Source organism: Sturnira hondurensis, unplaced genomic scaffold, assembly GCF_014824575.4.
Source record: "Sturnira hondurensis isolate 20B ecotype Veracruz unplaced genomic scaffold, ASM1482457v3 Scaffold0003681, whole genome shotgun sequence".
Classification (NCBI taxonomy): Eukaryota; Metazoa; Chordata; class Mammalia; order Chiroptera; family Phyllostomidae; genus Sturnira; species Sturnira hondurensis.
The window spans coordinates 4,713,867-4,741,135 of NW_028076312.1; the positions used below are offsets into that span (position 1 = coordinate 4,713,867).

At 46.1% G+C, this 27,269-nt stretch overlaps 1 protein-coding gene across 6 annotated transcripts in view; it reads left to right on the plus strand.

Moving 5' to 3' along the window:
* The first annotated feature begins 205 nt into the window (after positions 1-205).
* Positions 206-27,269, plus strand: part of ATP11A (ATPase phospholipid transporting 11A) — a 146,710-nt gene continuing 119,646 nt past the window's right edge. For 5 of the 6 annotated variants that reach the window (XM_037042043.1, XM_037042049.1, XM_037042045.1 and 2 more), the window contains exon 1: positions 206-560. In XM_037042043.1, the coding sequence (XP_036897938.1) occupies positions 522-560 (39 nt within the window). In that variant the 5' untranslated portion in view covers positions 206-521. The remainder of the gene's footprint in view (positions 561-27,269) is intronic. The other variant, XM_037042044.1, reaches the window with a different exon arrangement.

Here is a 27,269-nt window from a genome sequence, read left to right on the forward strand (position 1 = left end):
CGGGGGCAGGACCGGGCAAAGTGAAGGAGGGAGGAACGACCGAAGCACGCGCTTGCATTAGTGTGTTAGGGCGACAGAGCCGGGGCGGGGGGGCGGGGGCCGCGGGGCGCATGCTCATACGCGCTAGTGACGTGCGCGCCGGGACCGGCAGCCGGAGGCAGGGCTGAGAGGTGCGGCGGGCGGAGGGGAGGGGAGGCGAGGGGAAGAGAGCAGAGCAGAGGAGCTGAGCTGAGCAGCAGAGCAGCAGCGGGATCTGCCCCGGCCGTACCGCTCCCAACCCGCGGACACACCGCCAGCAGCCCAGGCGCGAAGCCACTACCGCGGAGCAGCCACCACCGCGCCGGCCGCCGCGGGCCGGGCCGGGCATGAGCGCTGAGGGGCCGCGGCCGCCCCCCGCACCTCCCGGCGCGCCCAGGCCGTGACCCGGGCGGGGGCGCGCGGCCACACTCCGGCCCGGGCCCATGGGCGCGCTGAGCCGGGCGCGGGGCCGCTGAGCGCGGGCCGGCGCGGCCGGAGGAGCCATGGACTGCAGCCTCGTGCGGACGCTCGTGCAGAGATACGTGAGTGCTGCCCTCGGGAGGACCGGGAACCGGGCGGGGACGAGACCTGGGGACCAGAGGCCGCTACCGCCCCCAGCCCCGGATTCTGCTGATGCCGCCGTGGTCCCTGCGGGTTTGGGTGGCCTCGTCGTGCTTGCCGCCTCCCGGGGGACGAGCAGGACGAAGGAAAGACCTGCAGAGTTTGCACCCTTGGGCTTCCGACGGGTACCGCGCGCTCACGCTCTTCCCCGGCCCCCACCTGCTCTCGGTCCACCACCGCGTCTCTCCCTGGAGTCCGCGCTGGGTTGGAGCAATCCCCGCAACGATCTTCCTCTGGTTTAGCTCAAGGCCCAGGGCTGGGAGGGATGTTCAGGTTCGGCCTCCGACCACCACCTCGGCCCGAGGATTAAGGGATTGGGGGTGTTACACTTCTACAGGAAAGGCGGTGATTTTGCTTGTTTGTCACACCACTGGGGGATTCAGAAGTGAAGTTTGGAATATATTTTTTTTCTGAAAGTAACCAATCAGGTTAGAGGACCCGGGTGTTCTGAAGTTCCTCGGGAATCCACCGTCGGTGGTGCCCAGGTGGTGAAATCAGGGGGAAGGTTGGGAGGGGAAAAGTTCTTTTCGTTTTGCATCAGACCAAGGGGAAACAGTGTGCGGCAGTAACCGCTGGCACTGGGTATAAAAAGGGGATGTGTGTGCAGAAGAGAAAGAAAACTGTCCGGAGGGTGTTGTTTCCTTGCCACTGTCTGTAACAAAAGACCATTATTCCCCAGCGGCTGGCAGCCCGGCCCGTGGTTAGTCACACAGGTTTGAGAAGTCCAACGCGCAGAGGTTTGGGACTAGAAGAAGGTGTTATGATGGGAACTTTATTTTTCTTCCAGGTGTAGGAATTACCTTAGGCAGCCTTTCCTATTTATGAGGTTTCTTTTAGAAGGAGCCCTTGGCAGAAGACGAAAGTGTTTCTTTCCATCTAAGGGGAACGCCAAATCACAGCTTTTCTCCTGAATCTCTTCACTGTCTGGAGGACTCCCGAGTCTTGGGAGCGGTGTGCACCTTTCATGGCTCTGCCCTTAGGAAGGTCGATCTGAGTTGCCGTGGAGTTAAGTGGAGTCTGTCTGTCTGTCTGTCTGTCTCTCTCTCTCTCTCTCACTCAAGGGATGGGGAAAAGCTTAGCAGATGAAAGACTCAAGTTATTCCCGTAAGTCCATATTGTGATCTGAGTGCTAAACATCAGGACTCCTTTGTTTTTCTGTAGTAACAAGCTTTAGAAGAACCAGTAACAGAGATACCGGTAACCAGATTTGTGAGAGACAGTTTTTTATCTGGGCAGGGCCCTTCTTTCTCAGATGGTATCACCCAGGAGGTGTGGGTCCCCAGGCAAGTGATTTTGCACTGCCTTTCTCTTCCTCAAAGAGAAAATGGAAAAGGGGAGAATGGAATTAACCTTTATTTCAGCTTGACAACAACCCACAACCTTCGGACCAACTAATTAGCCTTTATTTCAAATGTGCCCAACTAATATTTTTCAGCCGATACCAATTCTCTTCCAACATTTGGTAGTTTTTAAAAAGCAGGGGGAGGAGGTTGAATGGTGAGAAATACCGTGCGGTTTTGTCTCCATGAGAGGCGAAGAGTGGATGGGCCCTCATTCCGCTTCCTCTGTCCTGGCCCAGGTTATAGGGCTGGTGCGTCTGACCTTTCTGCTGGTTCGTGACTCCTTCATCCTGGAACTGGGGCAGATATGTCCAATTTTTATGCTGTCTTTTACGTCCTTCCTCCAGGCCTTCAGCTCTTTTATGTTATGTGAATATAAATTTCAGTGTAATTTACATTTTTTAAAAATCCCATTTGCTGTGTTATTAGACGTATGAAAAAAAATATTTCTCTCCTATCCAAGTGATAAATATTTTTAATGAACTTTCCCAGCATATGAGTTTTCGGCGATGTCCCTGGATATTATTATGATTACTATTATTTGTATTTTTCTCCTTCTACATTTTTTTTGCAGTCTAACCATTTGGCTACTTCCCCTTATTCACATACCAAATCATTCGTGTCTATGCTGTTGAACGCTTGTCTTTGCTATTAAGCTGATTTGTCCTTTTCCAGAAACAGTCAGGATCTGTTTTCTTATAATTTGGTTATTTTAATACATAGGACCAAATTATATTTCCTTCTGCTAGGGGCAGGGGGAAGGTCTGGGGTTGAATATTTGTATTTCCTACAGTTTTTAAAATGTGACTTATTTTATAAACTTGAGTCAGTGGCTTAAATCCCATACCCTCCTATACCCATGAGTGTTCACATAGCCAGAATTTCCAGGATGAAGAAAACTCTCGGCTCCTTCTGATGCATGAGGGCTGCCAACTGATAAAGAATTCCTTAGAAAACATTACTGCAGGTATTTTATTCTGGGTTAATTCCAGAGAGAGAGAGAATCAGCAAACAAATGCGAGAATTCTGTTCCAGTATAGGCAATATATACTGCGAAGGGTATCTTAATTTGTTCTTTGGACGTTTGATGAATATAAGACATTCAGAGATTTTTCGTATTTATAAATGGCACAGTGCTTATGTATCATGAAGTAGTTTGATCTGTTTTTTAAAGAAAATTTTACCCAAGTGGATAGAGAGCTAAAGCTTTTGGAGGTATGCAATGGGAAACTTAGATTCAGGTTGTTTAAATTCAGAGAGAAACTAGTGTCGCTTCATGGGTTACCTATAAATTCTACAGGCACACTCACAGTGTAACCTGGGCAGGTTGCTTCATTTTCTCTCTTTCCACTTTCTCACCTGAGAATAGTACCAGTACTCTTTTTTATAGACTTATTTGAGGATTAAATGGGTTAATACAGGCCAGGAGCTAAGAATGGTGCCTGGCTCTGTGGAATTGCTCCGTGAATTTACCACTGCTAGCTGTTAACATAATTTTGTCCCTGGGAAGGTTGACAAGGAGAGAGCAAGCAGTTCTGTTGGTCAGTCATTAGCAGCCAGCAGGGCCCCAGGTCACGGTGGAGGGGTACACTGGGCATCCTGCTGTTGAGCAGTGTGTGGGGCCTAGATGGGATTTGACCAGCGTTTAAACAAGGTGTGCTAAAATTCCGCAAGCCAAACAAAAAGTCTGCAGGCCACGCATGGCCATACAACCTCATTGGCAGGACACTTCCTGTCTTCCTTCTCATCCTGCTTCCACTTTAGTAGGTCCGACTCTCAGGTTCTATAGGTCAACAGCTTAACTTTGTCTCTGTAATTTGTTTTTAATACTTCAGCCTGGATACTGCTTCCTAGTTTTGTTTTGCTGCTTATCAGAGTTTCTACTTATTTCAATCTTACAAATTTTTAAGGTAAGGTTTATTTTTATTTTATTGTTTAGTTACTGATTTTAGAGAGAAAGAGGAAAGGCAGGGGAAGGAGGAGAGAGAAGGAGAAAATGAGAATTTGTTGTTCCACGCATCTCTGCACTCACTGGTTGACTCGGACGTGTGCCCTGACTGGGATTGAACCCTCGGCCTCAGCGTATTGGAACAATGCTCTAACCAACTTATCTACCCACTCGAGACTCCGTCTTATCATTTTGCTTTCTAGGAATTTTTTTTACATTTTAAAGTAGTAAACTTACAAAACAAATCTGGTAGTTTTCCTTGAGGACAGTAGGTATTTACTTTTGAAACAGCTTGTTACATTAGGATTTTCTTAAGAGAAAAAACACTGGTCCCTGGAAAACCTTAGGCATGGCTATGTTAGAGTGCTTTAAACCTTCTAAAAAGTTCAACCATTTTTGTCCAGGCACTTGTGCCTGCGTTTATTTATTTATTTTTTTAATCACCGAAAAGTTTGTGATGGGAACATCACTGTTCACCTGTGAGGTTTCCTGTTCTGAAAGACAGACTTGCTGATTTGACTCAGTTATACCACTTTGTTTTAAACATGGGTGTCCAGCCTTTTGGCATCTCTGGGCCACACTGGGAGAAGAGTTGTCTCAGGCCACACATTAAATACATTTCAACACTTAATCACAAAAAAAAGTCTCATAATCTTTTAAGTAAATTTACGACTTTGTGTTGGGCCACGTTCATAGCCATCTGGGGCTGCATGTGGCCTATGGGCCGCAGGTTGGACACAAGTCCTGTTAAATTTAAAAACTTCAAAAGCTGTGTAATTTTGCTGTTGTCTTTCCCAGTCCGGCCCAGCTTCTGGAGTCTACACCACAGGACCACAAAGTTAAGCCTTTTAACCACCCAGGCCTTCAGGTGTTTGAAATAGGTGACCCTTANCATAATCTTTTAAGTAAATTTACGACTTTGTGTTGGGCCACGTTCATAGCCATCTGGGGCTGCATGTGGCCTGTGGGCCGCAGGTTGGACACAAGTCCTGTTTAATTTAAAAACTTCAAAAGCTGTGTAATTTTGCTGTTGTCTTTCCCAGTCCGGCCCAGCTTCTGGAGTCTACACCACAGGACCACAAAGTTAAGCCTTTTAACCACCCAGGCCTTCAGGTGTTTGAAATAGGTGACCCTTAGGCATATTATCCAAGACTGTAGTTGGTCAGGCTCTGGTAGTATGAAGCAAGGCTGCAGTACAGCCTTGTCAAGTGTTTACACAGGAGTCTACCAAGCCCAGCGCCTGTTTGCAGGTCTCATGTGTTTTATTTTATTTTTTTAATATATATATTTTATTGATTATACCATTACAGTTGTTCTATTCCCCCTTCATTCCCCTCTACCTGTACACTTCCTCCCCCACCATTCTCTCCCCCTTAGTTTATAACCACGTGTCTCAAGTTCTTTAGATTCTATATTTCCCCCACTATTCTCGCCCTCCCCCTATCTATTTTCTACCTACTGTCTATGCTATTTTCTGTACCTTCTCCCCCCTTCTCCTCCTCCCACTCCCCTGTTGCTAACCCTCCATGTGTTCTTCATTTCTATGGTTCCACTCCTGATCTAGCTGTCCTCTTGGTTTGCTTTTGTTTTAGGTGTGGTTGTTAATAACTGTGAGTTTGCTGTCCTTTCACTGTTCATATTTTTCATCTTCTTTTTCTTATATAAGTCCCTTTAGCATTTCATATAATAAGGGCTTGGTGATGATGAACTCCTTGAACTTGACCTTATCTGAGAAGCACTTTATCTGTCCTTCCATTCTAAATGAAAGTTTTGCTGGATAAAGCAATCTTGCCTGTAGGTCTTTGGATTTCATGACTTGGAATACTTCTTTTAACTGGACATTTTAAATCATCTGCCTAGACGTGCAATTTAACCTTGATGTTTGCAGCTATTAAGTTAGCTTTCTTCTATTGTTCTTTCAAACCCTATTTAATATCTGCTTATTAGAAACAAGTGACCTTGAGATGCTTTTATTTAATGCCAGAGGGTAAATTTAATAACATAGGAGAAAAGGAATCTATATCATTGGGTTAAATTTCTAGGGATGAGAACACTGTCCTCAGCCTATGGTTGGGTAAAACTGCACCGAATCCACTGGCAAACACACCTAGCTGCTTAACTGCACAGGAAACCCTTTGTTGATAGATGTGCTGGATTCTGAAACCCAACACTAATTGTTCCTTGGTGCTTGGACTGTCTGTTCCAATAGAAACAGAGTTAAGATGTGGTTAGATCTCCGAGTCCCAGACTTATACATGCTTTTTTAACCAACTTAAATGTAGGCAAAAGTGCTATTTATTTGTCATGAAAATCAATGAAAAGCAATTTTTACAGCACTAGAAATTTGACAAGATTGAATAGGGACTGTTTTTGCTTTCATTCGGTTGTTGGTATCTGAGAAAAACAAAATAGACTGTGGAGGTCAAAGCTCAGCATAAGAGCCACCTGGGCTCTGGTTCAGATCCTGCCTCAGCCACGGTGTGAAGCTGGCTGAGTTCTTCACGCTTGGTTTCATTTAGAAGTGGAGGTACTTAATGGGCCTCCCCCCGGCAGGGGGGTGGGAACTGGAGGAATTGAGTGGGGGCTGTGTTTGCGTAGCCAGGTGCTCAGTCAAGGGACATGGAGTCTGAAAGGGGATTTAGTGCTGCTCAGCAGCCCCACAGTCTCGCTCTGTCAGACCTCCTGCACCCCTTCTCCTGTGGGCAGTGGGTGACCTGGCCTTGCACTTCATGGAGAGAAGAGCAGTGGTCACACAGGACCCCCGCCCCATCCCACTTCCTCCACCAGCTCTTCCCTTTTTCTGCTCTGGCCTCCCTCCTGCTGTAGGGCAGGGACCTCAGTCTAATAAAGGCCTGTCCTGTAGCTTTACTCCGGGCCACCACCCCCTGTCCCTCCACACCCCCGTTCCTCTTCTTCCTGAATCACCAATGTCTCCTTCTTTAGGGTGATGTCATCAGTCCCTGGCACATGTGATCATGGCTTCCATCACCTTTTTTGCCTCCAATATCCTTTTTTTCAAATATCAACTTTCTCAACCCCATGTCCCTCTCCTGATGTCACCCCCTCTTCTGTTCCCTTCACAGCTAAATTTCTTTCTTTTTCTTAAAAGATGGTTATAATATTCACTCATTTATGTAGTTCTTTAAAAAATTTTTTCAATGAAATTTACTGGGGTGACATTGGATTATACAGGTTTCAGGTGTACAGTTCCATATGAAAATCATCTGTGTGTTGCATTGTGGGTCTACCTCCCGGAGTCAGATTTCCTCCCATCACCATCTGTCTGACCCAGACAGCGCACTTCTGGAACGCGGCTGGCGCATCTTTATCTCGCTCCAGAGGGGCACTCTCATCACCATCTCCCTCACCTCCCAGGTGGCCCTCTCCAGTTGTCACCTTTCTGCCCTCATGCTGGACCTCAGGAAACACTCAGTGTACTTAAATATAGCATACATTTAGTGAGTGTGAGCCGAACAGGAAGAAGACACCCAAATCCTTGTCCTTGTGGCACTCACCTTCAGATTAGGGCATGCCAGGAAGGAAACAAATCACATAAACAAGTGTTAAAGGGTCCTGCAAGGTGTATGTGCTGGAAACACGAGAGTACAATGGGGGAGTGTAAGTTGAGGCTTTATAGATACCTCACTGAACAGTGGCTTGAAGGGGTGAGCGGCCAGCTTCTTGGTGCCTGGAAGGTGCATCCCAGGCAGAGAGAAAAGCCATGCAGTAGCATTAGCAGCCTTGGGGCCTTTTCTCATTGCCGAGGTCCCTTTTCAGGTCACCCCTGTCCCTTCTCCATCAACACCTCCACCAGGAGAGACCCCAGATACCTTCTCCATGTCCATGATCCCACATTGCTTTCTGGATCTCAGCTTCTCCCCACTATGCCTGGGACAATCCCAGTGCAGGGTATAGCTGGCTCTCCACCTGCATCTGCTCAGTGAGTGATTACACTTATTATCCTTGCTGTTAATAAGAACCTTGGTGCTTCTGAAGGAAATTCTGTGGTACTTCTACGGACTTGAGTGATCATTGACCGTTTTGAAAATCATTTTACTGTCACTTCAAACTTTTGGACTCTCTTTCCTTGGTACATTTCATAGAGTTGTAAACATTCGGAAATGGACTGGGAAGGTCTCTGGCTCAACCCCTCACTTAACAGACAGTAAGGTGGAGGAAATTAAGTCCCCAGGGTCTCAGCTCAGGGTCCCTGCACTGCTAATGGGTCAACCTGACTAGGTGCGTGGCTTCCATGTGCACTGCATCCCCGTGTTTGGAGACAGTGCTCTGTCTGGACTGTGGGCTGACCCCTCATAACAGGGGTCCCTGGGACTTGTGTCCTCTTCTCTTTCCCCTGTTCCTTGGACCACAAGGGCCTGGAAAGGAGAGACCAGAAGCAGTGCCCCTGTTCTGGAGCTTGGTCAAGAGCAAGTGCTTTTTTCTGGCCCCTGATGGGACCCAAGCTCCCTTGACACTGTGTGTAGAACTTTCTGCTCATATACTTCTTGGTTTCTGGGCAGGGATTCCCAGTTTCTGTTAGCTTCTCAGAGGAGTGGCTGCCTCGGTTAAGGCTAAGAACCCTTGTCCGAGAACACAGGGAACCAGCCCTCTCGTGTGACGGTGTTGGCCCACTCAGCGGCTTCAAAATGTTTGTATTTCTTGTCAGCGTTTAAGTATGGATGAGTAACAGAAATTTCCCCACTTTTTAAAAAATGGCGTGATGTGGCAATGCTGCACTGGATGGCTTCCCCATGACCACGGCCCCTGGAGCGAGCAGCCATTCAGAGAACTCAGCCCTGTCCTCTGGCCGCCTCCGTCACTGCACCTGAGCTGCTCATGACCTCTTAACTCTTCCAGGAAGCATGCAGGCCCTCCCCGTCTGGGTGGGCACTTGAGGAGCCCAGTGCAAACTGTTCACATTGTTTTGCAAGTTTCTCAGTGTGCTTTATCTGCTTCCATCCCTTGGTGTGCTTGCTTGTCTTAGGTGTCCATGGCTCTGGTCCACATGGATGGAGGAGGTCTCTGTTTCCTCTAGTACATGTCCTGAGAAGGACGCTCTTTTCAGCGTTGTTCAGAGTAGGCTGTTTTGGCTTGCACGTGCTGGCATGCTAGGACAGGAAAAAACCAAAGCATTAGAGTGAGACTCAAAAGAGGATTTTAGGTTTCCTCTGTCACCTGTCGCCTTTGTAACCTGGGTGAAGGCCAAACCCAAACACATGAGCACTGTGGGCAAGTTAATCAGTAGTTACCTCTGCAGACCTATCCTTAAATAGTTTTTTTTCTTTGCACGTTTTTTTTAATCCTCACCTGATGATATGTTTATTGATTTGGGGGAGAAAGGGAGAGAGAGAAGTATCAATTGGTTGCCCCCCCATACATGTCCTGACTAGGAATCAGACCACTACCTTTTGGTGTATGGGATGATGCTCCAACCGACTAAGCTCCTTGGCCAGGGCTATTTCACCTTTTTAAGTGGAGTGGGAGGAAATTCATTTTCTACAAATAAAAATGATATACTTCTTTTTTATTGCAACATGTTCCTAATAAGGAATTTGTTAGTAACATATTTATACTTATTTGCAATTGCCTTTCCTTTTTTTGGTCACAAATAACTCAACTGAGTTAGTCATCCTCTAAGGAGAGAGCTAATTTAATTTAGGTGGATATATTTTTAAATTCTTTGAATGTGCTTAAGGAGCCACCTCCAAGCCCTCCTGATTTTCTGTCAACAGTGTTTCCCCTTTCTCTTTGGTTTTAATTTTATTTTTTATGGGTTGCAGCATCAACACTTCTTGGGAGGCATATTAAAGGGTTTACAATTTAGACAATAGAAGAAATCACTTTTTCCTGGGAGACAGCAGTATGCCATGCATTACTTAATATCGAAATTTCCATTAGCTGGCTGTACTCATGGTTGGTGGTCCATTGAGATATTTGCAATCTGTTTTGCATGTAAAAAACTTTGACAAAGTTAGGCTGCCACTGGCAAGAAGTGTTTCAACTTCTATTCATTTTACTTCTGCTGTATTGTGGGCATCACCTGTTTCAAAATGTTCACGGATTATGTAATTGGTAGAGGCCAAAGTTAACCAGCGCCTTGTTTGAGATTCATGCCAGCAATGATCTCCTAGGTTCAGGTGCCAGCAGCCTTTTGGATGGCAGTCCTGCCTCTAATCCAGCCCTGCTCCTGGCAATTCACTTAACCCCCAGAGACAACTGTAAAATGACACTAATGGCATTTGTTGTCTCTGCTTGTCTGGGTCTTGAGGACCAAATGAACTCATGTACGTGAAGATATTTTGTACATTGCAAGGGGCTGTAAAAATAACTCAGGAAAGGGCTGTCAGTTTCTTGTGTATCTCATATGACAAAGGTAATATTTTTTGACTCAGAAAGGGAATGAAGATAAGGTCGTTTCTCCTGGTTTAGAAGACAAGAATTTCAAGAGAAGGTTTGTTACTTGTGAAAGAGACTGTGGCCAAAGGCCAGTAAATTAAGAGTTCAACAGAGGTGGGAGTGTGTTAGCTTGGAAAATACGGCTCCATCGTTGTTCTACTTGTCCCCTCTCTTCATGCTTCCAAAAAGGGCGTAGAGAAAAGGGCTGCTGTGAAGGGGACCCGATGACTGTGCTGACAGGTGCCTCCCTAAAGCAGCCTGGGACATCTTGGTGCCTTTTCAGAGGACAAAGGGAGCTGTCACTCATTGGTGTCTGATGTGCTGGGTCCTTGCCAAGAGCTGTAGTCATAATCTCTCGCTGTATCTGCACATCAGCCCTGTGAAGGAGCGCTGTGTTCATTCTGTGCGAGAAAGCTGATCTCTACATAGCAGACACAGGCAGACCTTTTGTCAAACTAACTCTGCTGGTGTCCACTGGGCTATGCATCCTGCGAAGCAGCGGTCCACAGCCTTTTTGGTGTCAGGGATTGGTTTTGTGGAAGACAATTTTTTCACGGACCAGGTTGGGGGATGGTTTCGGGATGACTGAAGCGCGTTACATTCAAGCTCACCTCCTGCTGTGTGGCCCTGTTCTTGACAAGCCCAGGCCTGTCCTGGTCTGTGTCTGCCGCAGGAGTGGGGGACCCCTGCTGTGAAGGGTTTGTCTATGGCTCCCGGTGCTCATGCGCACAGTTTGGCTAGCTCAGCCCCGGTTTAGTTGCTGTCCTAGTGTACTAATTGAGAGTGCCCTTTCTCACTCACAGTTCACTAGGGTGATCACTTCATTAAAGTTCCTCCCTCTTTTAGTTTGTTGGTGGATTTATTCCCAGGTGTACCTGGGTGGACCCGCTTTTGCCCTTGAGATCAGATTTAGGCAACTGCTGAGGGGAGCGGTCTGCCTGTACGTCGCCATAATCCTTTCAGAAGGATGTGGAGGCAGAAGTTAATGGACCAGTAGTGAAATGGTAGTTCAGTAGTGAACTCAAGAATAGATAAGGGCATTCTTTGGAGGCTTCAGGTGTGAAATACAGAGACATTAGGGTTCATCACCATCATCTGCTTCGAGGTGCCTGTGTGCACAGAGAGGGAGGGAGGGAGGGAAGGAGGGAGAGAGAGAGATTGAGAGATCTGTCAGATTAGGACCCCTCCATTATGATGCTATTTAATCTTAATTACCTGCTAAAATGCCTCTCTCTAAATTCAGTCATACTGAGGATTAAGACTTCAGCATAAGAATTTTGAGGGAGCCCAGTTCAGTCCACAGCAGTATCCTGTTAAAGTAGGCACTGTTTAGATCGTGAATATTCAAACAGGCGGGCAGTGATCAAAGTGGACAGTTGGGAAAAGCACATTACTTGCTTCCTGTTTTATCTAATAAATACAGAAACAGATGTTCCATGAAATCTGGAAAGACAAAAGCAGAATGAGATATTTAGTGGGAAAGGGTTGTTTTTTAATTGTGAAACAGGTTTAGGTGATTGGACCAGTATTAGATATAATAGAGCACAGCTTCCAAGATTTGATCGGGTCTAAGGTTCTGTGTATTTGTATCTTTTTCTTTTCTTTTTGATGCATCTCTTTCCCCCACTGCAATGAGTTGGGAGGAGAATGGTGGTTGGTATTTTAAAGGGCCGTATAGTGTAGTGTTTGGGGTTTTGTATTATAATCCAAATCCACTGTGTCTGGCTGTTGACAGGACAGATGTCACACTATATGCCACATAACTGGTTGGACACATTTGCTCATTACAGGAGGAGGCTGCCGCCGCCAATCCAGTTCTCCTAGTAAATGGAATTGCATTTTAGGGACTTCGTTCTATTGACCTGCCTTTGTACAGGATGACATTTTACCTTTGTCAGAATTAGAAAGTGATAGTTGGAAGTAGAGCTTGAATACTAGTTAAACAATAGGGACATGCTGCTGATCTCTGCGATGATCCGTGGTGAGTGGGACCAACATATGCTGTATCAGCACTCTGTAACCTGAACTTCTGTAACTCATGTGTGTGCATGGCAATCTGTAAGTTCCCAAACCACCTGCTGTCTACCTCTTCATGTCCGGGTTTTGTTTTTTGTTTGTAACATGTGTGATCACAGCTTCATTATCTTTCGTGAAATATTTGCTTACGCTGTCATAAGCATATATCAGAATGATCCTAAAGCATTATCATCTTTGATCAGGAACAGGGCCTCTTATGATTGTTGGAAGGGTTCTGGATGCTTTTCACTCATTTTGCCTACAAGTGCAAGGCTGAGCGGTTCTAGCCTTAAATGGAAACCATGAGTGTTCGTGACGGAATTTAAAGCTGCAGGACCCAGTGCAGCTCGCCCGTCTCACCACATGGTCCTCTCTGAACTGTCTGTGCAAAAGAAATCCTGAAGTTGAGAGATCCATTTGCTGAAGTTCTCAAGTGCATACTTTGGGAGATGTGAGTCTGAGACTGGTGTGTTGGTGTCCTCTCCCCCCCCCGGCCCCCCCGCCCCACAGCCCCCCTGCCCCACAGCCCCCCTGCACACCTGTCCCAGGCACAGAGGCAGCTTGCCTGCTGCGCCGTTCTCTTCTGAGAGACCTCCTGGCTGCCTGGGAAGGAGCTGCCGCTGCCTGGGCATTACATAAGCTCCCCGCCTCAGAGAAAAGAGGATTTCCTCCAACCTATTTTCAGCAAAGGATTAGGGGCAACGAAGTTCTGTGTTAGAATGGCATCTGGATTTTTGTGTGATTTTTCAAGGAGGTCTCAGCCATGGTCCACTAAAACACTAGTATAGTCATGAAACCCAGGAATGCTCATTGGTTTAAAGATATGCCATTTTAGAGTAAATCAGACCTAGACTTATTTGTCATTTCATATAAAATACCTGATAAAATATCTGAATGTAAATTCTATGCATGTGGCATAATTTAAATTCCCTTTATAAAAGAAAGTGTTGGAAAGCAGTTGTTTTGATAAATATAGACAAACCATTAGGATAGATACTGTGAAGTATAGGCATGCATTTTTCCCCAGTGATAACCAACCTTGATATAAATCTGAAAGCCGCATGCGCACAGAGAAAGCTGGAGTGACTGTCGTGGGTGGTGGGAGTTGCTTTCAGCCCTCATTTCCCATGTTCCTTAACTCATGTCACCTCCTCTCCTGTGTAACGCAGGAATAAAATACACAACCTCTTGGCGCTGAAGAATGTGTACAGGGGTAAACCTGGCGAGATCCTTGTAAAGAAAAGCTTTTGGATGTATTTAGTACATACTGGGTGCTCAACATGTTCATCAAATATTTCTTGAGCACCATTTGGATGCACGGGGGAGTCTGTGGGGAGCAAGATGCGTGAACATCCTGGCTCTCTCCTGGAGACTGCATTTTAGTGGTGGATGATAGAAAAGAAATAAGCACACAGCACACTAGGTGTTAGCAGTGATGTGGACAAAAATGAGATAGGAAGGAGGGTCAGGAGAAGTGTTAGGGTGGGAGAGAGGGTAAAGGCCCGCTTCCGTGGGAAGGTGCCAGGAGCCAGGTCTTGAGGGGGCCAGGGGCAAGTTGGGGGATGGTTCCAGAGTGAGGAAACTTGAAGGCTGGACCCACTACGCAGCCTAATGGGAGAGGATGCAGGGCCTGAGGAGAAGGGGCCACGGGAATGAGGGCGGGCCTAGGGGGATGTGAACAGAGGGATAGATGGCTGGTTACCTACATCTCATTTAATAGGAATATGTGGCTTCCCCTCAAAGTTTCATTGCTTAAATTATGAAATAGGTTATATGTATTGCTTTTCGATGTTTTAAATTTGTTTTAAAGTTATGTGGGCGACTGAAAATGCTACATAATAGATAAATAGATAATTTATAACATTATAAAGGTGTGTTGATTTCTTGAATGAATATACAATGAGTTGATTTATGGGCAATTTTTTATTGGGGCAAAATATTTATAACAAATTTTGCAATTATAACCATGTTTCAGTAAGCACATAATTCAGTGAGTTTAAGTGCATTCACATTGTTACACAGCTGTCACCAATGTTCATTTCCAGAACTCTTCCATCATCCCAAAACAGAAACTAATTTATGAGCAATTTTAAGTAGCTGATTCTACATTTGATATTGTGTATCTTGCTTTTTTTGAAACTTAAAAGAAAAATCAATGAAAAAGACCTTAACAGGGTCATGAGAAGACTTATTGAAACCTAAGTATTAATTGTTTTATTGGAAAATGTACCCAGGTAAGAGGTTTTTTTTTCTTTTAAATAATTGCTGATATTAAGTTTTCTTAAAAGTTAAATACTTGAATGTGAGGATTCATTTGAGCTTTATATTTTGCTTGCTATGTGCTTGTCTGAGAGCAATCAAAGTTGTGATTATTGTTCCAGAGGAGAAAATCTGACATTTGCCTTAGAGCAAGTAATTCTTTAATTTTAATAAGAGACAGACTATCATAAAAATTATGTTTAGTTGGCAGTACATTCAATAATACAGGCATGACAATAAGTTTGCTTAATGATGTTATAAAGTTATATTGACCTTTTTCCAAGTACATTTATAAGAAATAGGAATTAAAGCATTTTATGTGAAATTTTCTTCTAGAAACTCCATTCTACTAACTGACTGTTTGGTTTAAATAAGTTTTCTATTTTCAGTTAATCTATAGCATTTATTCTTTTACTACCTAAAACATTAATAATGGGTTTTTAAAATTTAAACTTATACTTGAGAATGTTTTTCTATAAAATTATTGATTTGATGTGAAGCTATTTTGTGGTATTTCTACTGTAAAGGGGATATGAGATTTTTTTGTTCTTAAACTGAACTAATTCTTTGATTTCATAAATTGTGTGGTTGATTTTTAGAGAACTGCATGGATTCAAAAGCTACAAGTCCCTTTTATTAGTTTTTGATCTTTTAACAAGAAACTTAATTGTAAAACTGAACAATTATATCTCTTAAATAGTTTGGCTCATTTAAAACCACACTTGTAACAGTCAGCTGGCTAGATGCCATATTTGGCAGGTAATCTTTGGAGCTGACAGAAAAATAAACGTTAGAAATAAAAAAGAGTATCCGTGGCTTTTCTTTAGCATCCTCACAATTTTAGTTCGTTAAAACGATGGGTTGACATTGGTTTTTATTAACTTATTAATCTTGCAAATTCAGGATGTTGTTGTCTGTCATGTACAACGTCTTACACCTGCAGAGCCTGCACCCTCACTCAGGCTGCGGCCTGAAAAGGTGGGAACTGTGGGCTGGCTCCCAGCGTTGATTGTTTTCGTTCTCATCCCATTCTCACCACAGACAGTGCACGCGCCTTCCGTCCTTTTCCCAGCGAGTGGTTTTCCTGCTGCCTGTGTTGTGAACTCATCCAGCGGGGCTGGTGTCTGGAATTTAGGGTCATGTGTATCAGATTCTGTTTTGTTTTGTTTTATTTTTTTAATGACTGGCAAGGCTCTAAGAGCAGACCCTAAGAAGGAGTTCAGAATGCAGACTCTTTACTAGGATCAAACAACTGAAGGGAAGGAGAGAAGAGCAGAACTGGGCAGAAGGCGACTGTCATTGATCGCCCTCCAGAGCGCTGTGGCAGGTGCAGCTGGTGCCGTAGCCCACGTGGACCCATGGCGATGCCTCTGTGCCCCTCCTGCTCGGAGCTGCCCACTGGAGACTGTGCTGATCTGCTCCCGATAGCATACTCCCCTCTGCCCGCCTGTCCCCTGGTTGCTGTGCTGGTCACGTAAGCTGGGAATCCAGGGTATGTGGAGACCTGGAAATGCTAGGGATGTGGACAGTGTTTGTTCTGCTTACTCGGTGTCCAACATTTTCATCCATATAATGGGGCAGACCAGCTTTTAAATCAGTAGTCAACAATCATTTTACAAAGGTTTTTCAGCCTTTTTTTTTATTGTGGGTGTGCAGGGACATGTCATTTAAGTTATGTCTGCTAGTCTTGTGCGTGCTTTTGGAAAGGCAGTCTCAAATACATCTTGAATTATATGTTACTGGCAGGGACATGGCCCCCAAACGTACAAAATCTAGACATCAGCACCGTGAGCAGTTAGCATCTATATTTGTGTGACTCGTGGAGTGAAGCCTCTTACTTTATAAGTAAATTCCTACCCATGTTTGCTCCTAATGTTTTGGTAGAAACAGAGGCCTGAATACCACCCATTAACATACAGCCGTCACCCCAGAGGCTCGGTGATGCAAACCCTGGTGATGATTTGTAATTAGAATGGGGAGTGGTGGGAGCTCAGAGAAGGGAGGTCAAGGTTGCAGGGGGCAGTGATTGGATGGAGGGCAGCCTGGAGGACTTGCTAGGGAGACGAGCAGGAGGGGCAAAGGGTGGGCACTGTCGTGCTGCTCCATGCCAGGAGCTCTGAAGCACCCGCATCACTGCAACAGGGACTGGTTCTCTAAGTACTGAAATTAGCGTCACTCATAGCTGATGAAATAGGAAAGGGAGCTATGCGTGTTTTTGTATATTTGTGGGAAGGAGAAGGGACCCAACAGGTGACCAGCCACTGTGTGCCACTTCAGCATGAGAGGGCAGGTGGCAGGTGAAATGAAATAAGAGTGCCCAGCCCCGCCAGGCCCATAGCAGGTGACGGAGGCCAGGATTGGGGCCAACTGTATGTGACCCCCCAGACCTACCTAGCCTACAGCAGGTATGGCTCTCCTCCAGTCTCCCCTCCAGGTGGTCCTCACACACACCTAGTCTTCGCTTGCGGGGGGGGGGGGGGGGGCGCAATTCTAAGGATTCTGATGCCCAGTGTGGAGAGGGCAGGTTGACCGGAGGCCTCAGATCCGTGGTTGACATTCTTTCCTAGTCCGAGCCATTTCCTCTTCCAATTCTGTTGTCCAATTCTCTTCTACTTGGAATTTAGAACAGAATTGGACTGTAATATTTTGTGGTTTTAAAAAAAATGACTTATAGTCAAGGGAAAAAATGTCCTAAGTTAGCTATTCAAAATAAAACCTCAGAGAGAAAGAAGCTAAGTTACATCAAATTTCAGCTCTACCCAACAAGACAAAAAGAAGGAAAGGAAAAGGAACTCCTCCCCCCAAACTTGCTCAAAAATGACTTGTCTCAGGGTCAGGTATCAGGGGTTACAGGTTTCGCTTTCATTTTGAAGCAGCTGGGAGTTGGGGCTTTTTGGAATTCCAGACTTGAATTTACGAGAGAGTGGATCTCTAGGAACTGGGAGTTGGCCCAATGTGTGAAGTCAGACTTAACTTCTGGGTTGATAGGAACAGACTGGAAGGGCGGCTCCAGACTTTTCCCCTGCTTTCCTAAGTATAACCTGAAGGAGCCTTCCTAGCCTTCCTCAGTTCTGGAGGCTGCAGATGAGGAAGGGGGAGAGGGGAGAAGCTTTAATTAAATTTCTGAATCCAAGGCATCTCACTCCATCGATGTCTGGGGGACAAAGCTCTGGACAGATCTGACTCCAGTAACATCGGTCCTGTGTGTGAGTTGCAAGATGTCTTAGTGAGCAGTTTAAAAACCAAAACACGTGCCTTTTCTCCATCTTTGCTTCCAAATGCTTTCTTCACTCTTCTTTCCCCGTGCTTGGTGCTATATACTACTCGAAAATCACTGCCAGTTGCTTTTTGCTTCCTGTCAACATGAGAAGCATCCAGATCTGTAGAGTCTATGAGTTTATTGGAGCCAAACTGATGGATGGCAATTGCCTAGAAGCAAAATCTCAACAGATTGATAAAATGCTCTGGAGAATAGCGGTTTTGCAGCTTATTTTATACATTAGTAATAAAGGAGGAGGTGCAAGGGGGGTTACATGAAATCCATTTGTGGTAAATTAGGGAGGTGGCAGAAAGCAAAGTGGGGAACTCTCTGGGATTGGATGAAGAGTAAAACAGGGAGAGACAGGTGTGTCTTTTGCACTGTTGGGTATAGGGTAGTTAGCCATTTACATTCACAGCAGATAGTGATGGTATTGGGGGAATAAGGTAACAGCGATGGGTTCTGGGGTCTCCCCTTCTGCTGCGGTGGGGGTGTGCTGAGGGGTTCAGAGACAGGGGCTTACTCAGACATTCCAAGGGTGCAAAAAGACAATGGACATGCTCAGTTAAGGTAGAGGCGGATCTTTGCTAAGGGAGCTACAGACCTAGGATATAACTAACCTCCAAGAGATACTTTCAGTTAGCAATTTTATGTTCAGGTCATCCTCTGTGGTTACTTTCAGTCTCTGAGTTTTTAAGGGCCACCACAGAGGACCGCCTCCCCACCCAGAGCTTGTCAGGTTTGGTGTGTGGCCTCTTCTTTGTTCACATTCCCACATAATTTGGCCAGTACCTCCCCAGCAGTTAGCAATGCAGTGTCCGTACAGGTAAAGAACAGCCTAATTAAATCTATCTCCTCCCACCCTCCAGAGATGCATCAAATGCTACCTTTAAGGTTTTCAGCATACCAGGGGATCAGGGTATGATGGCTGGTTTCCTGCAGCCCATGTGCCTAGGTGGTATCAGTTAGACTACCCGCAACTTGCAGATGGTAGAGTGAGGCCCAGAGGGTGCAGGCCACCAGTCCCAGATCACCCCTGGGCTGTATGGCGGCAGAGGCTGGTTTGTTCCCAGGGCAGGTTCTTTCATGAACCTTCATTAGGAAACTCAGCTAGGTTCTATAGTTGGGCTAATAAAGAGTGGGTGCATGAAGAGAGAGAAACACCCAGGGGCAGTCCTGGAACAGAGGCCCTGTCTTTATTGCTGGAAATGCTGCTGCTGCTGCTGCTGGTCCCAGGCCCTGGCTGTCCTTTTCCTTGGAACCCCTTTCATGGACCAGCCTAGTATTGCGCAATTGAGGCTAAAAGCCTAATTCCAGCCTGCAGTGCTATGGCTGGAGTGAACGCAGTCAGGCTGAGGACCAGTTCTGGCCAGATGGTGCCCACTGCTGCCTTTTCTTATGTGTGTTGGACAAACTAACAAAGAGGTATTTATCATTGAGTCTTGTTTGGGGCTTGGGGTTAAACAAGTACCCATGGGAGGCTGTGCCTTTACTATTGTAACACTGTCAGAGTGGGTGGGTTCTTAGCGGCCACATTGGAACTCAGCCTTTGACTAGACCCTGGGTTGGCATCTTGTTGAGGACGGGAACGAGACACATTTGGGTAATGTGAATGGAGGCACGATGGTTCCAAACAAGTTCAATGGAATTTCGGTGGACTTGTAATACAATAAATGTATCTGTTTTAGTGTTCTCCGTAGAATTATGTAACACAGTCCACAAAACCGTACAAGTATTTGTGAAATGGTTTTTAAAAATTTCATGGTTCTTGGGAATGTAAGAATTCATATTATTGAGCATATTCGAATAAAAAGAAACTGCGTAAATGGCCATCTTGTCGTCTCCTTTGAGCGTCGTCAGGCCTCTCTTTTAGAGGAGGACCCCAGTGGGTTTTTAGTTCTTGTTTGATGTTGTGGCTTCCACAGCTCCCGATGTTCCAGCAGGTTGGAAATTTCATTCCCCATTCAGTTGTGGGAAGATCTCATTCTGGCCATTTAATCTTTTGCTGTCAGCTAACTGTTGATAAGGATGAAATGAAACCAGATATCAGTTTTGGCTGTACCCAACCGAGGAAAAAGAAAGCCAGGAATGCTGATGAAGAGTGATAGCCAGGCTGGCTGGTGTAGCCCCGAGCAGTGAGATGAGATGTGCGGTTTTAATTACATCTACCTCTCGTTCTTCCAGCTGTGTTCTCTCTGGCTCTTCCCGGGCTTCCCCTCCCCTTGATGTCTCTTCTTCCTCCACGATAAGCCCCGTCTCCCCTGCCTTTTCCACCCCTCACCTCCCGTTCGTTTGAGAGCATCTTCTGGGTCCCGGGGTCCCTCATGAGCCACAGAGACTTGACTAGGTACATTCTCATCTCAACCGGAGAGCGTGCTGGGAGTGGTTTTCCTGCGTTGATGGATGTGGTTGAGGCTGCCCCATGAGGGGCCCCCACCCCTGCCACTCCTCCAGCGCTAAGCCACAGGGGCACGGGTGAGCCGAGGGACTGGGGTCAGGGAGCAGGCCTGGCTGCTCCTTTGGGCAGATTGCTTTTCCAGCCCCACGTCCTGCACTTGTTTTGTATGCTTCGATAATATATATTAACAAGTGTTCTTTGTGATAAAGCTTTGATGGAGATACAAGAGAACGTGAAGGTGAGATAGCTTCTGGCCACAGGATGGCTGCACACACCCAAAGCTGTTTGTTCCGAAGTTTCTGACCAGGTAGATACATAGTTGTGCAGCAGTATTTTTCATTGTGAATAAAATATATCTGAAACCTATCATCTTAACCATTTTATGATCTGAGACTCAGTGGCATTAATTGTATTTTATCTCTTGTGCAGCCATCACTGTCATCCGTCCCGACTCTCTTCCTCGTAAAAACTGAAGCTCTCCCCGTCAAACTCTAGCTCCCCATTTTCCTTCCTGTGGCTCCTGGTAACCGCCGTTCTGTTTTCTGTCTCCATGGCGTTGACTAGTCTAACTGCTTCATATAAGTGGATTCATATAGTATTCGTCCTTTTATGGCTGGCTTTTTACACTTAGCATGAGGTCCGCAAGTTTCATACACGTTACAGCACAGGTGGCAAACACAAGGCCCACGGGCCAAATCCCACCCTCCACCTTGTTTTATCCGGCCCGGCCCCTCGTTCCTACCCGGCAGCAATGCCGGGCTCCTTACCCCTAGTCAAGGAGGGGTTACATTTACACAGTCCTACAATTACATGCAGCCCTTTGAAGGCAACCACAGGCTGATGTGGCCCCGGGTGAAAATGAGTTTGACACCCTGTGTTACAGCATGGGTTAGGATTTCCTTCCTTTTTAACGCTGAATAACTGTATATATATGTCACACATTTTGTTTATCCATTAGTCAGTGGACACTTGGGTTGTTTCCTTAAGAAATTTTTATGGACCCAAAACCTGCCGAAAGGACTAGTGCCCTCAGGTTGTCCCAGGCTACCTGAGAAGACCGTGTTGGCACAGCTCTAAGTCTGTGAAAGAGGCAGCAGGATCCTGGTGAACTTGGGCCTGTGTGTTTCAGCTTTGTAGGGCACTGGCTGTATTCCCTCCACACCTGGTCTGCCATTCTCCTTGCCACAGCACTGCCCCATCTGGTCTTTCTACACTTGATTAAAATCTCCCTTTCTTTGGGAATTCTTTACAGATTAACTTTTTTCAAAGGCAGGCTTGACCTGTCCCCTTTTGGCGCAAGTGTGGCTGCTTTGCATGTGTTAATTTGTGCCCTCTCTGCTGTCCTGTGAATATTCCTAAGTAACTTGGGTTGTTACTTAGGGACAGGACGCTCCGTGCTTCCCCTGTGTGGGTATTGCCCTTGACTTCAGAGGGTTGGGGAGGGACTTGTCTGCTCCTGAGGGATGGAATGCAGGAATTGAAAGCATCTCTTCCTTAGAAATGCTGTACATTTCCCCTTGTTCACACTGAAATCATTTGCATGCCAGAAAAGCTGGATGTCTCCTAGTGTTTGGATGTTTTGCTCCCCAGCAGCCTTGAGTCTTGTGGGGGCAGGGGGTGGCCCATAAGCTGTTTCTTTGAACTTTGAATACTGGGGAGATGATGCAGAGACTGGGGACAAATTCCACTGAGAATTCCCTGTGGCCTGTTCTCAGAGCCTGGTTCCCCAGCCTCTTAGAGATGCTGTATACTGCCTGGTATCCCTGCAGTGAACTACTTGGCAGAGCCAACAAGGGCTGCTCTCTGTCCCTGGCAGTCCTGTCTGAATCAGCACACAGCAGTGGCCTCAGGCCCGAAGGTTCCAGATCGTATGGGTTCCAGATCTTAGGGTTCTCAGAGGGCTTAGGTTGCCTCCTGACCTGTCCATCCTGGGGGGTTCTGTGTTGCTCTGGGAGCTGAAGTTTGAACCCACTGAAGGTGTTACTACTGGTGGCTGCTTGTGACCTTGGCTGTTACCTCACATTCACTCCACCACAGCTCAGGGACACTCAGTGGAAGCCACCTGGTGCTACTGATCTATGGTGGTTGACACCCCCTCCAGAGCCACTCTGTCTGCCCTCTTTCTCCATCATCCCATAGGTACTGACTCTGCTTTCTGGGTGGCGGGGTGGGGGGGGGGAGATGGGGGGCGGCCAGGACCAGGGCAAACTCCTTCACTCACTCTCATCCAGGCCAAAGCCTGACTCCTGCTCATTGGCCCTGGTTCTTATACTGCTCACGTCACATGATTAAAACATACATAGTGATGTGTGGGCAGCTGGGAAGTGGGACAGGAGGTGCAGGGCTAGGAAGCCAGCGTGGTTCTGCTGGTGGGAATTCAGTGGAACTGTGCGTGGCCATCCCAGCACGTCAGGGAGGCCCTTCCGTGGTGTTGGTGGGGATTCCGTGGAAGGCAAGTGCTTCTCCCTGCCCCACTTTTGATCCTCTCTTTCTGCTTCTGGCAAACTACAAGCATCATAAAGTTTAAATAATAAAATAATAGCAGTTTAGAGGATGGCTGGGAGCAGGGTCAGCCTGTACTCCTGTGCTTTCTGGGCCTACGGGGTCCATGGACGACAAACCTGGTGATGGTGGGCTTTGGGGCCAAGCGGGAGGGGAGGGTGCAGGCACATTTTGAGAACAAGGGACTCTGCTAGCAATTGTACGTAACTGAGAAATGAGAACCAAAACAGAGTCTTCTACCTGGGGAAAAAACTTGTTTTAAAGTATAGAAACTCGAATGATCAGGACAAAATGTAAAATGCAAACTGTGGTTTTATTTATATGTAATAAAAGGCTGGTGAAGTAGGTGCATGAACAGTTCAAAGCTTAGTTTTCATATATACAAAATGTATTTCTATATGTTATACGTACTATATAGAAATCATGCATATTATATATAATACATTGTACATAATATATATTATATTATACATTATATATATTATATTTTTTCTCCCAAATCACATTCAGCCTATTTGGCTACTTTTATTCAAAATGTACCTTTGAAACCAGAAGAGATATTAGCTTTCCTGTCAAGGAGGCACATGGAATTCTTTAGAAAACACAGTTTTAGGAAGCAGTGTTTTAACAACCAAACCTAATTGCATTGAAAATGAGTATTTTCTTCATTTGAATATTTTCTTCAATATTTTCTGCATCCTCAGATACTCTTGTAAATGTTTGTGATTTTAGTGCATCTGGTTGTGGTCTTTATGTTGCTGTATTGTAAAACACTACTGTTAAGTTTACAGGCTTCAGGTTTTGTTAATCATTTTCAGCTTCTTTGCACTGTTTGCCTTGGCAAAACCAATCAAATCCCTAAGGTCTGACATTGAGTTCATTAAACAGTGGTGGTAGGGACAAAAACAGTACTGTTTTTAAAAGCTTTACAAATACATGTGTGTGTTAAAAATGGCTGCCTCTCCTCCCTGGAGGTGTGAATAGGGTTTCCCCCGCCTTAGTCACTACACGAGGTCCTCTTTGCTTGTCTTTATCCTCACTTCGGAATGATTTGCAGAGAGTAAGTGCTCAATGGATTTAATAACCCTACAGACCAAGTATACGTCATTTTCCCCCTCTGTGTAAAATTAGAACAAGTGATGTAATGGCATAGACACAAGATAAAGTAGGTTCTGGATCTAAATCCACTGGGGGGAGGGGTGTTCCCCCACATATTCAAGCCATTCTTTGACACCAGCAGGATGTTCGGACTCAGTTCTAGCACTACCTACCCGGGACAAAGCATCAGATTCCACAGGTTAAGGGTTCGGTCATAAAGTAGTGCACGCCCCATTCCCAACACCCCTCCCCCTGCTTCAGATGCAAATGGAAAGTCCAGGTTGTCCAGTCTGACCTACTGGCTATGAGTCAGAGGTCTCACAGCCTGACTTTGGGTTTGATGAATTTGCTAGAGAAGCTCACAGGACTCAGGGGAACAGTTCACTTATTAGATTACCAGTTCATTATAAAAACATACAAGTTAGTGAGGAAAGAGTAAAGTAGTAAAATGGAGTCACTATTAGTCAAAGTGCTGAGTTCCTAAAATCAAGTAGGCTAAGGCATGAAGAAATGATTCTGCTCTTGCTTTAGCCTGGAAACTTGAGCTTTTGACTTTTCAATTGTGCCTGGAGACATATGCATGTCCTAGAGTTAACTCTCTGATTACCTCTAGAAGGACTTAGGGAAGAATGTTCACGTACCAGGTCCACCTGGCATCCATTTTCCAGATCCCCAGACATCTGGAAGATTACTATCTCAGACCAATCTAGAAGCTAAGAATGTGTAACTGATTCTTCTCAAGAGTGGACCTTTTACTGTAAGAACTCTTGGCTCTTCCTTCTTTTTTAAATGCAGGATATTGCCTAGTTGTGTTTCCATTTTGCAAGTGCTAAGACCCTTTGAATAAATAGTTCTAAACAAAGCCACCTGATTCATTTATACTTGTAGACAGCAGGAACGGGCAGATGGACTAGATGGAAGACACGCGTAGGGCAAGGTATGGGTAAGGGGCGAGGCGCTCCCATACCCTCTCCAAGGGCGTCAGTCTCCCCTAATCTGCACATCTTTGCCAACCTGGAATGGAGGCTTTGCTACATAGTCACAATTGATTAAATCGTGGGCCATTGGTGATTGATTTAAGCTCCAGCCCCTTTCCCCTCCCTAGAGGTCAGGAGAGTGGACTGAAAATTATTAACCCCAAATTAAACGTTGGTCCCCTTGGCAACCAACACACATCCAAGGGGTCTTTCTAAAAGTCACCTCATTAACATAACACACTCCCGCCCACCCCCGCCCCTGGTCACTTAGGGAATTTTAGGGGTTTTAGAAGTTTTGTGCCAGGAATAGATGAACAAATGTATGTATTTCTTATAAATCACAGAATCATACAAAGCAAAGCAAAGGCCCTCATCCCCCCAGACAGGTGGGTTGTGTGATTAGTTGCAGACTGTAGCTGTGAAATGCCCATCCCTGGGTATCTTCAACAATTTAAGGAGCCTCTGTTTGTGATGAGGGACTGGAGACTGTGTCCCGAGGTTGGTCTCCCTGGTGGTTATCAGAGTCTTCCAGGTCTGGGATGGACCATTTGTCTCAGGTGGTTGTGTAGGTGAGGAAGATGAGGACGCTGGTGGGTGAGGCAGCCTGCCCTGCATTTGTTGCTGGCCCGAGTGCTGGTAGGTTCTCCCTCGCACCAAACGAGCTCCCTGCTTTCCTGTAAACTCAGTTGGTGCCAGAGTCCCAGTGTGGCCCTGAAAATAAAGAAGGGGGAGAAGACATCCCTGGAGGGAGCAGTCATCTGTTGCCTGGAGATGAAATTCAAGGCCTCTGCAGGAGGAGGGGCTGGGGGCACCTTCTCCTGCAGACAGAGGGGAGGGATTCTGTCTGCCAGCAGGGAGGGGGTGTTGTTACTGAAAGTAAGGGGTTTGCCTTCATGCATCAAAGCCCAGTAAGACATGAGCATATATTCATGTATATGAATATATACATGCAATGTATACATGCAGCAAAAAGAAAGAAAGAAAGGTATATTTTTAGGAAGTGGCCCATGCCTGAAGACAGGTGAGCTAATGCTCAAAGATCTGGCTCCCCAGTGGCTTCCAGGGAATGGGTCATACAGGGGGAAAACCATTAATCCTAGTGAAAAAGGGAATTAGAGGCCTGGTCAGGGCTGTAGTCTCGGCTGATTGGTGGGTGCCAGGGGTAATTGATCACTGATTGCATCTGATCCTGATGTCAGCTGTGGCATCTCTTCATCGGGTTTTGGTTGCTCTTTGGGGCCTGGAGCTGAAACACTACTGAGGCCTGGATGTCATCAAAACTCTGTCTCTGAGGTCAGTAGACCTGAGGCTTTATTCCTAAGGTTATTCCTTGTGGATCAGAACTTCATTGTCCTGAGGGCTTAATGATTAAGGGAATGGACATGCAATGGAGAAGGAAGCAGGTGAGTCAGGGTGCTGGGTGAGTCCAGTGTGAATCAAAAGGAAAGAAAGGAGAAAGGGTCACAGCAAAGAAACGAAGTTTCTGCAGATTACAGTGTTTGCTGCTGCAGGGAACAGGCCTGCTAGTGCTTGCACTTCTGAGAGCTTTTCGCAGCAGATTCCCAGGTGCATCCAGTAAATGAGCCCACAGTGGTCATTAGCCGGGCCCCAGGCTGGAACTCTGCGTGGGTCTCCGTCTGTGTTACTTACGTGGCCTCTTGACCAGTTGCTGGCGGTAGTGTGCTGATGCTGGGGCGGCAGGGGGCAGAGACATCCACTGGCCAGAGGTTTTCCAACTGGAAGAAAAATCCACTTATGTTGGTGATTTGAAGGGCTCACAGGGGTAGGAATCAGTGGGTCGGTGGTGGTAAAGAGTGTCGCAAAACTGTGTAGCTTAATGTGTAAACTTTAGGCCTGGCGAGTTTGTGCCCTGAGGAAAGTCCTAATCAGAATACAGACGCCATCCTAATAGCGCTGTGTGTCCTTTGACACGCAGTTCCGAACCTCGGGACACGGAAAAACCCCATAGAGCACTCTGGGACACAGCAGGCTTCTCCTTCCGTCTGCGGCTTTGAGACTCCTGCCTATCTTCTTCAGACTCATTAAAGGGACTCGGTGTTAGAGGTGTAGGTAAGTCTGAACGCGGTTTCTAGTGATGTCTTCCTCCTCTGTTTCTAGCACTTTTAGCTCTGTATTTATTCCCTTTATTCAACCAGTAATTACTGATTTCCCACTGAAGACCAGGTATCCACAGTTGCTAGGAGTATCAAAAAAAGAAGAAAAAAACAATAAACAGACAACTAAATAAAAATTGGTCTCTTGCCCATGGAATTTAAAACCTTGTCAGAGAATCCAACAAAAGGGCACTTCTCAGAAAGTTCGATAGATGACACGTTACCACAGAGAACATGCTCCTGTTCGTTGCACGAGAAGGAATCATGTCCTGTAAAGTGGAAAGGATTTTACATAGTGTGGAGACCCTGCCCAGCCCCACATC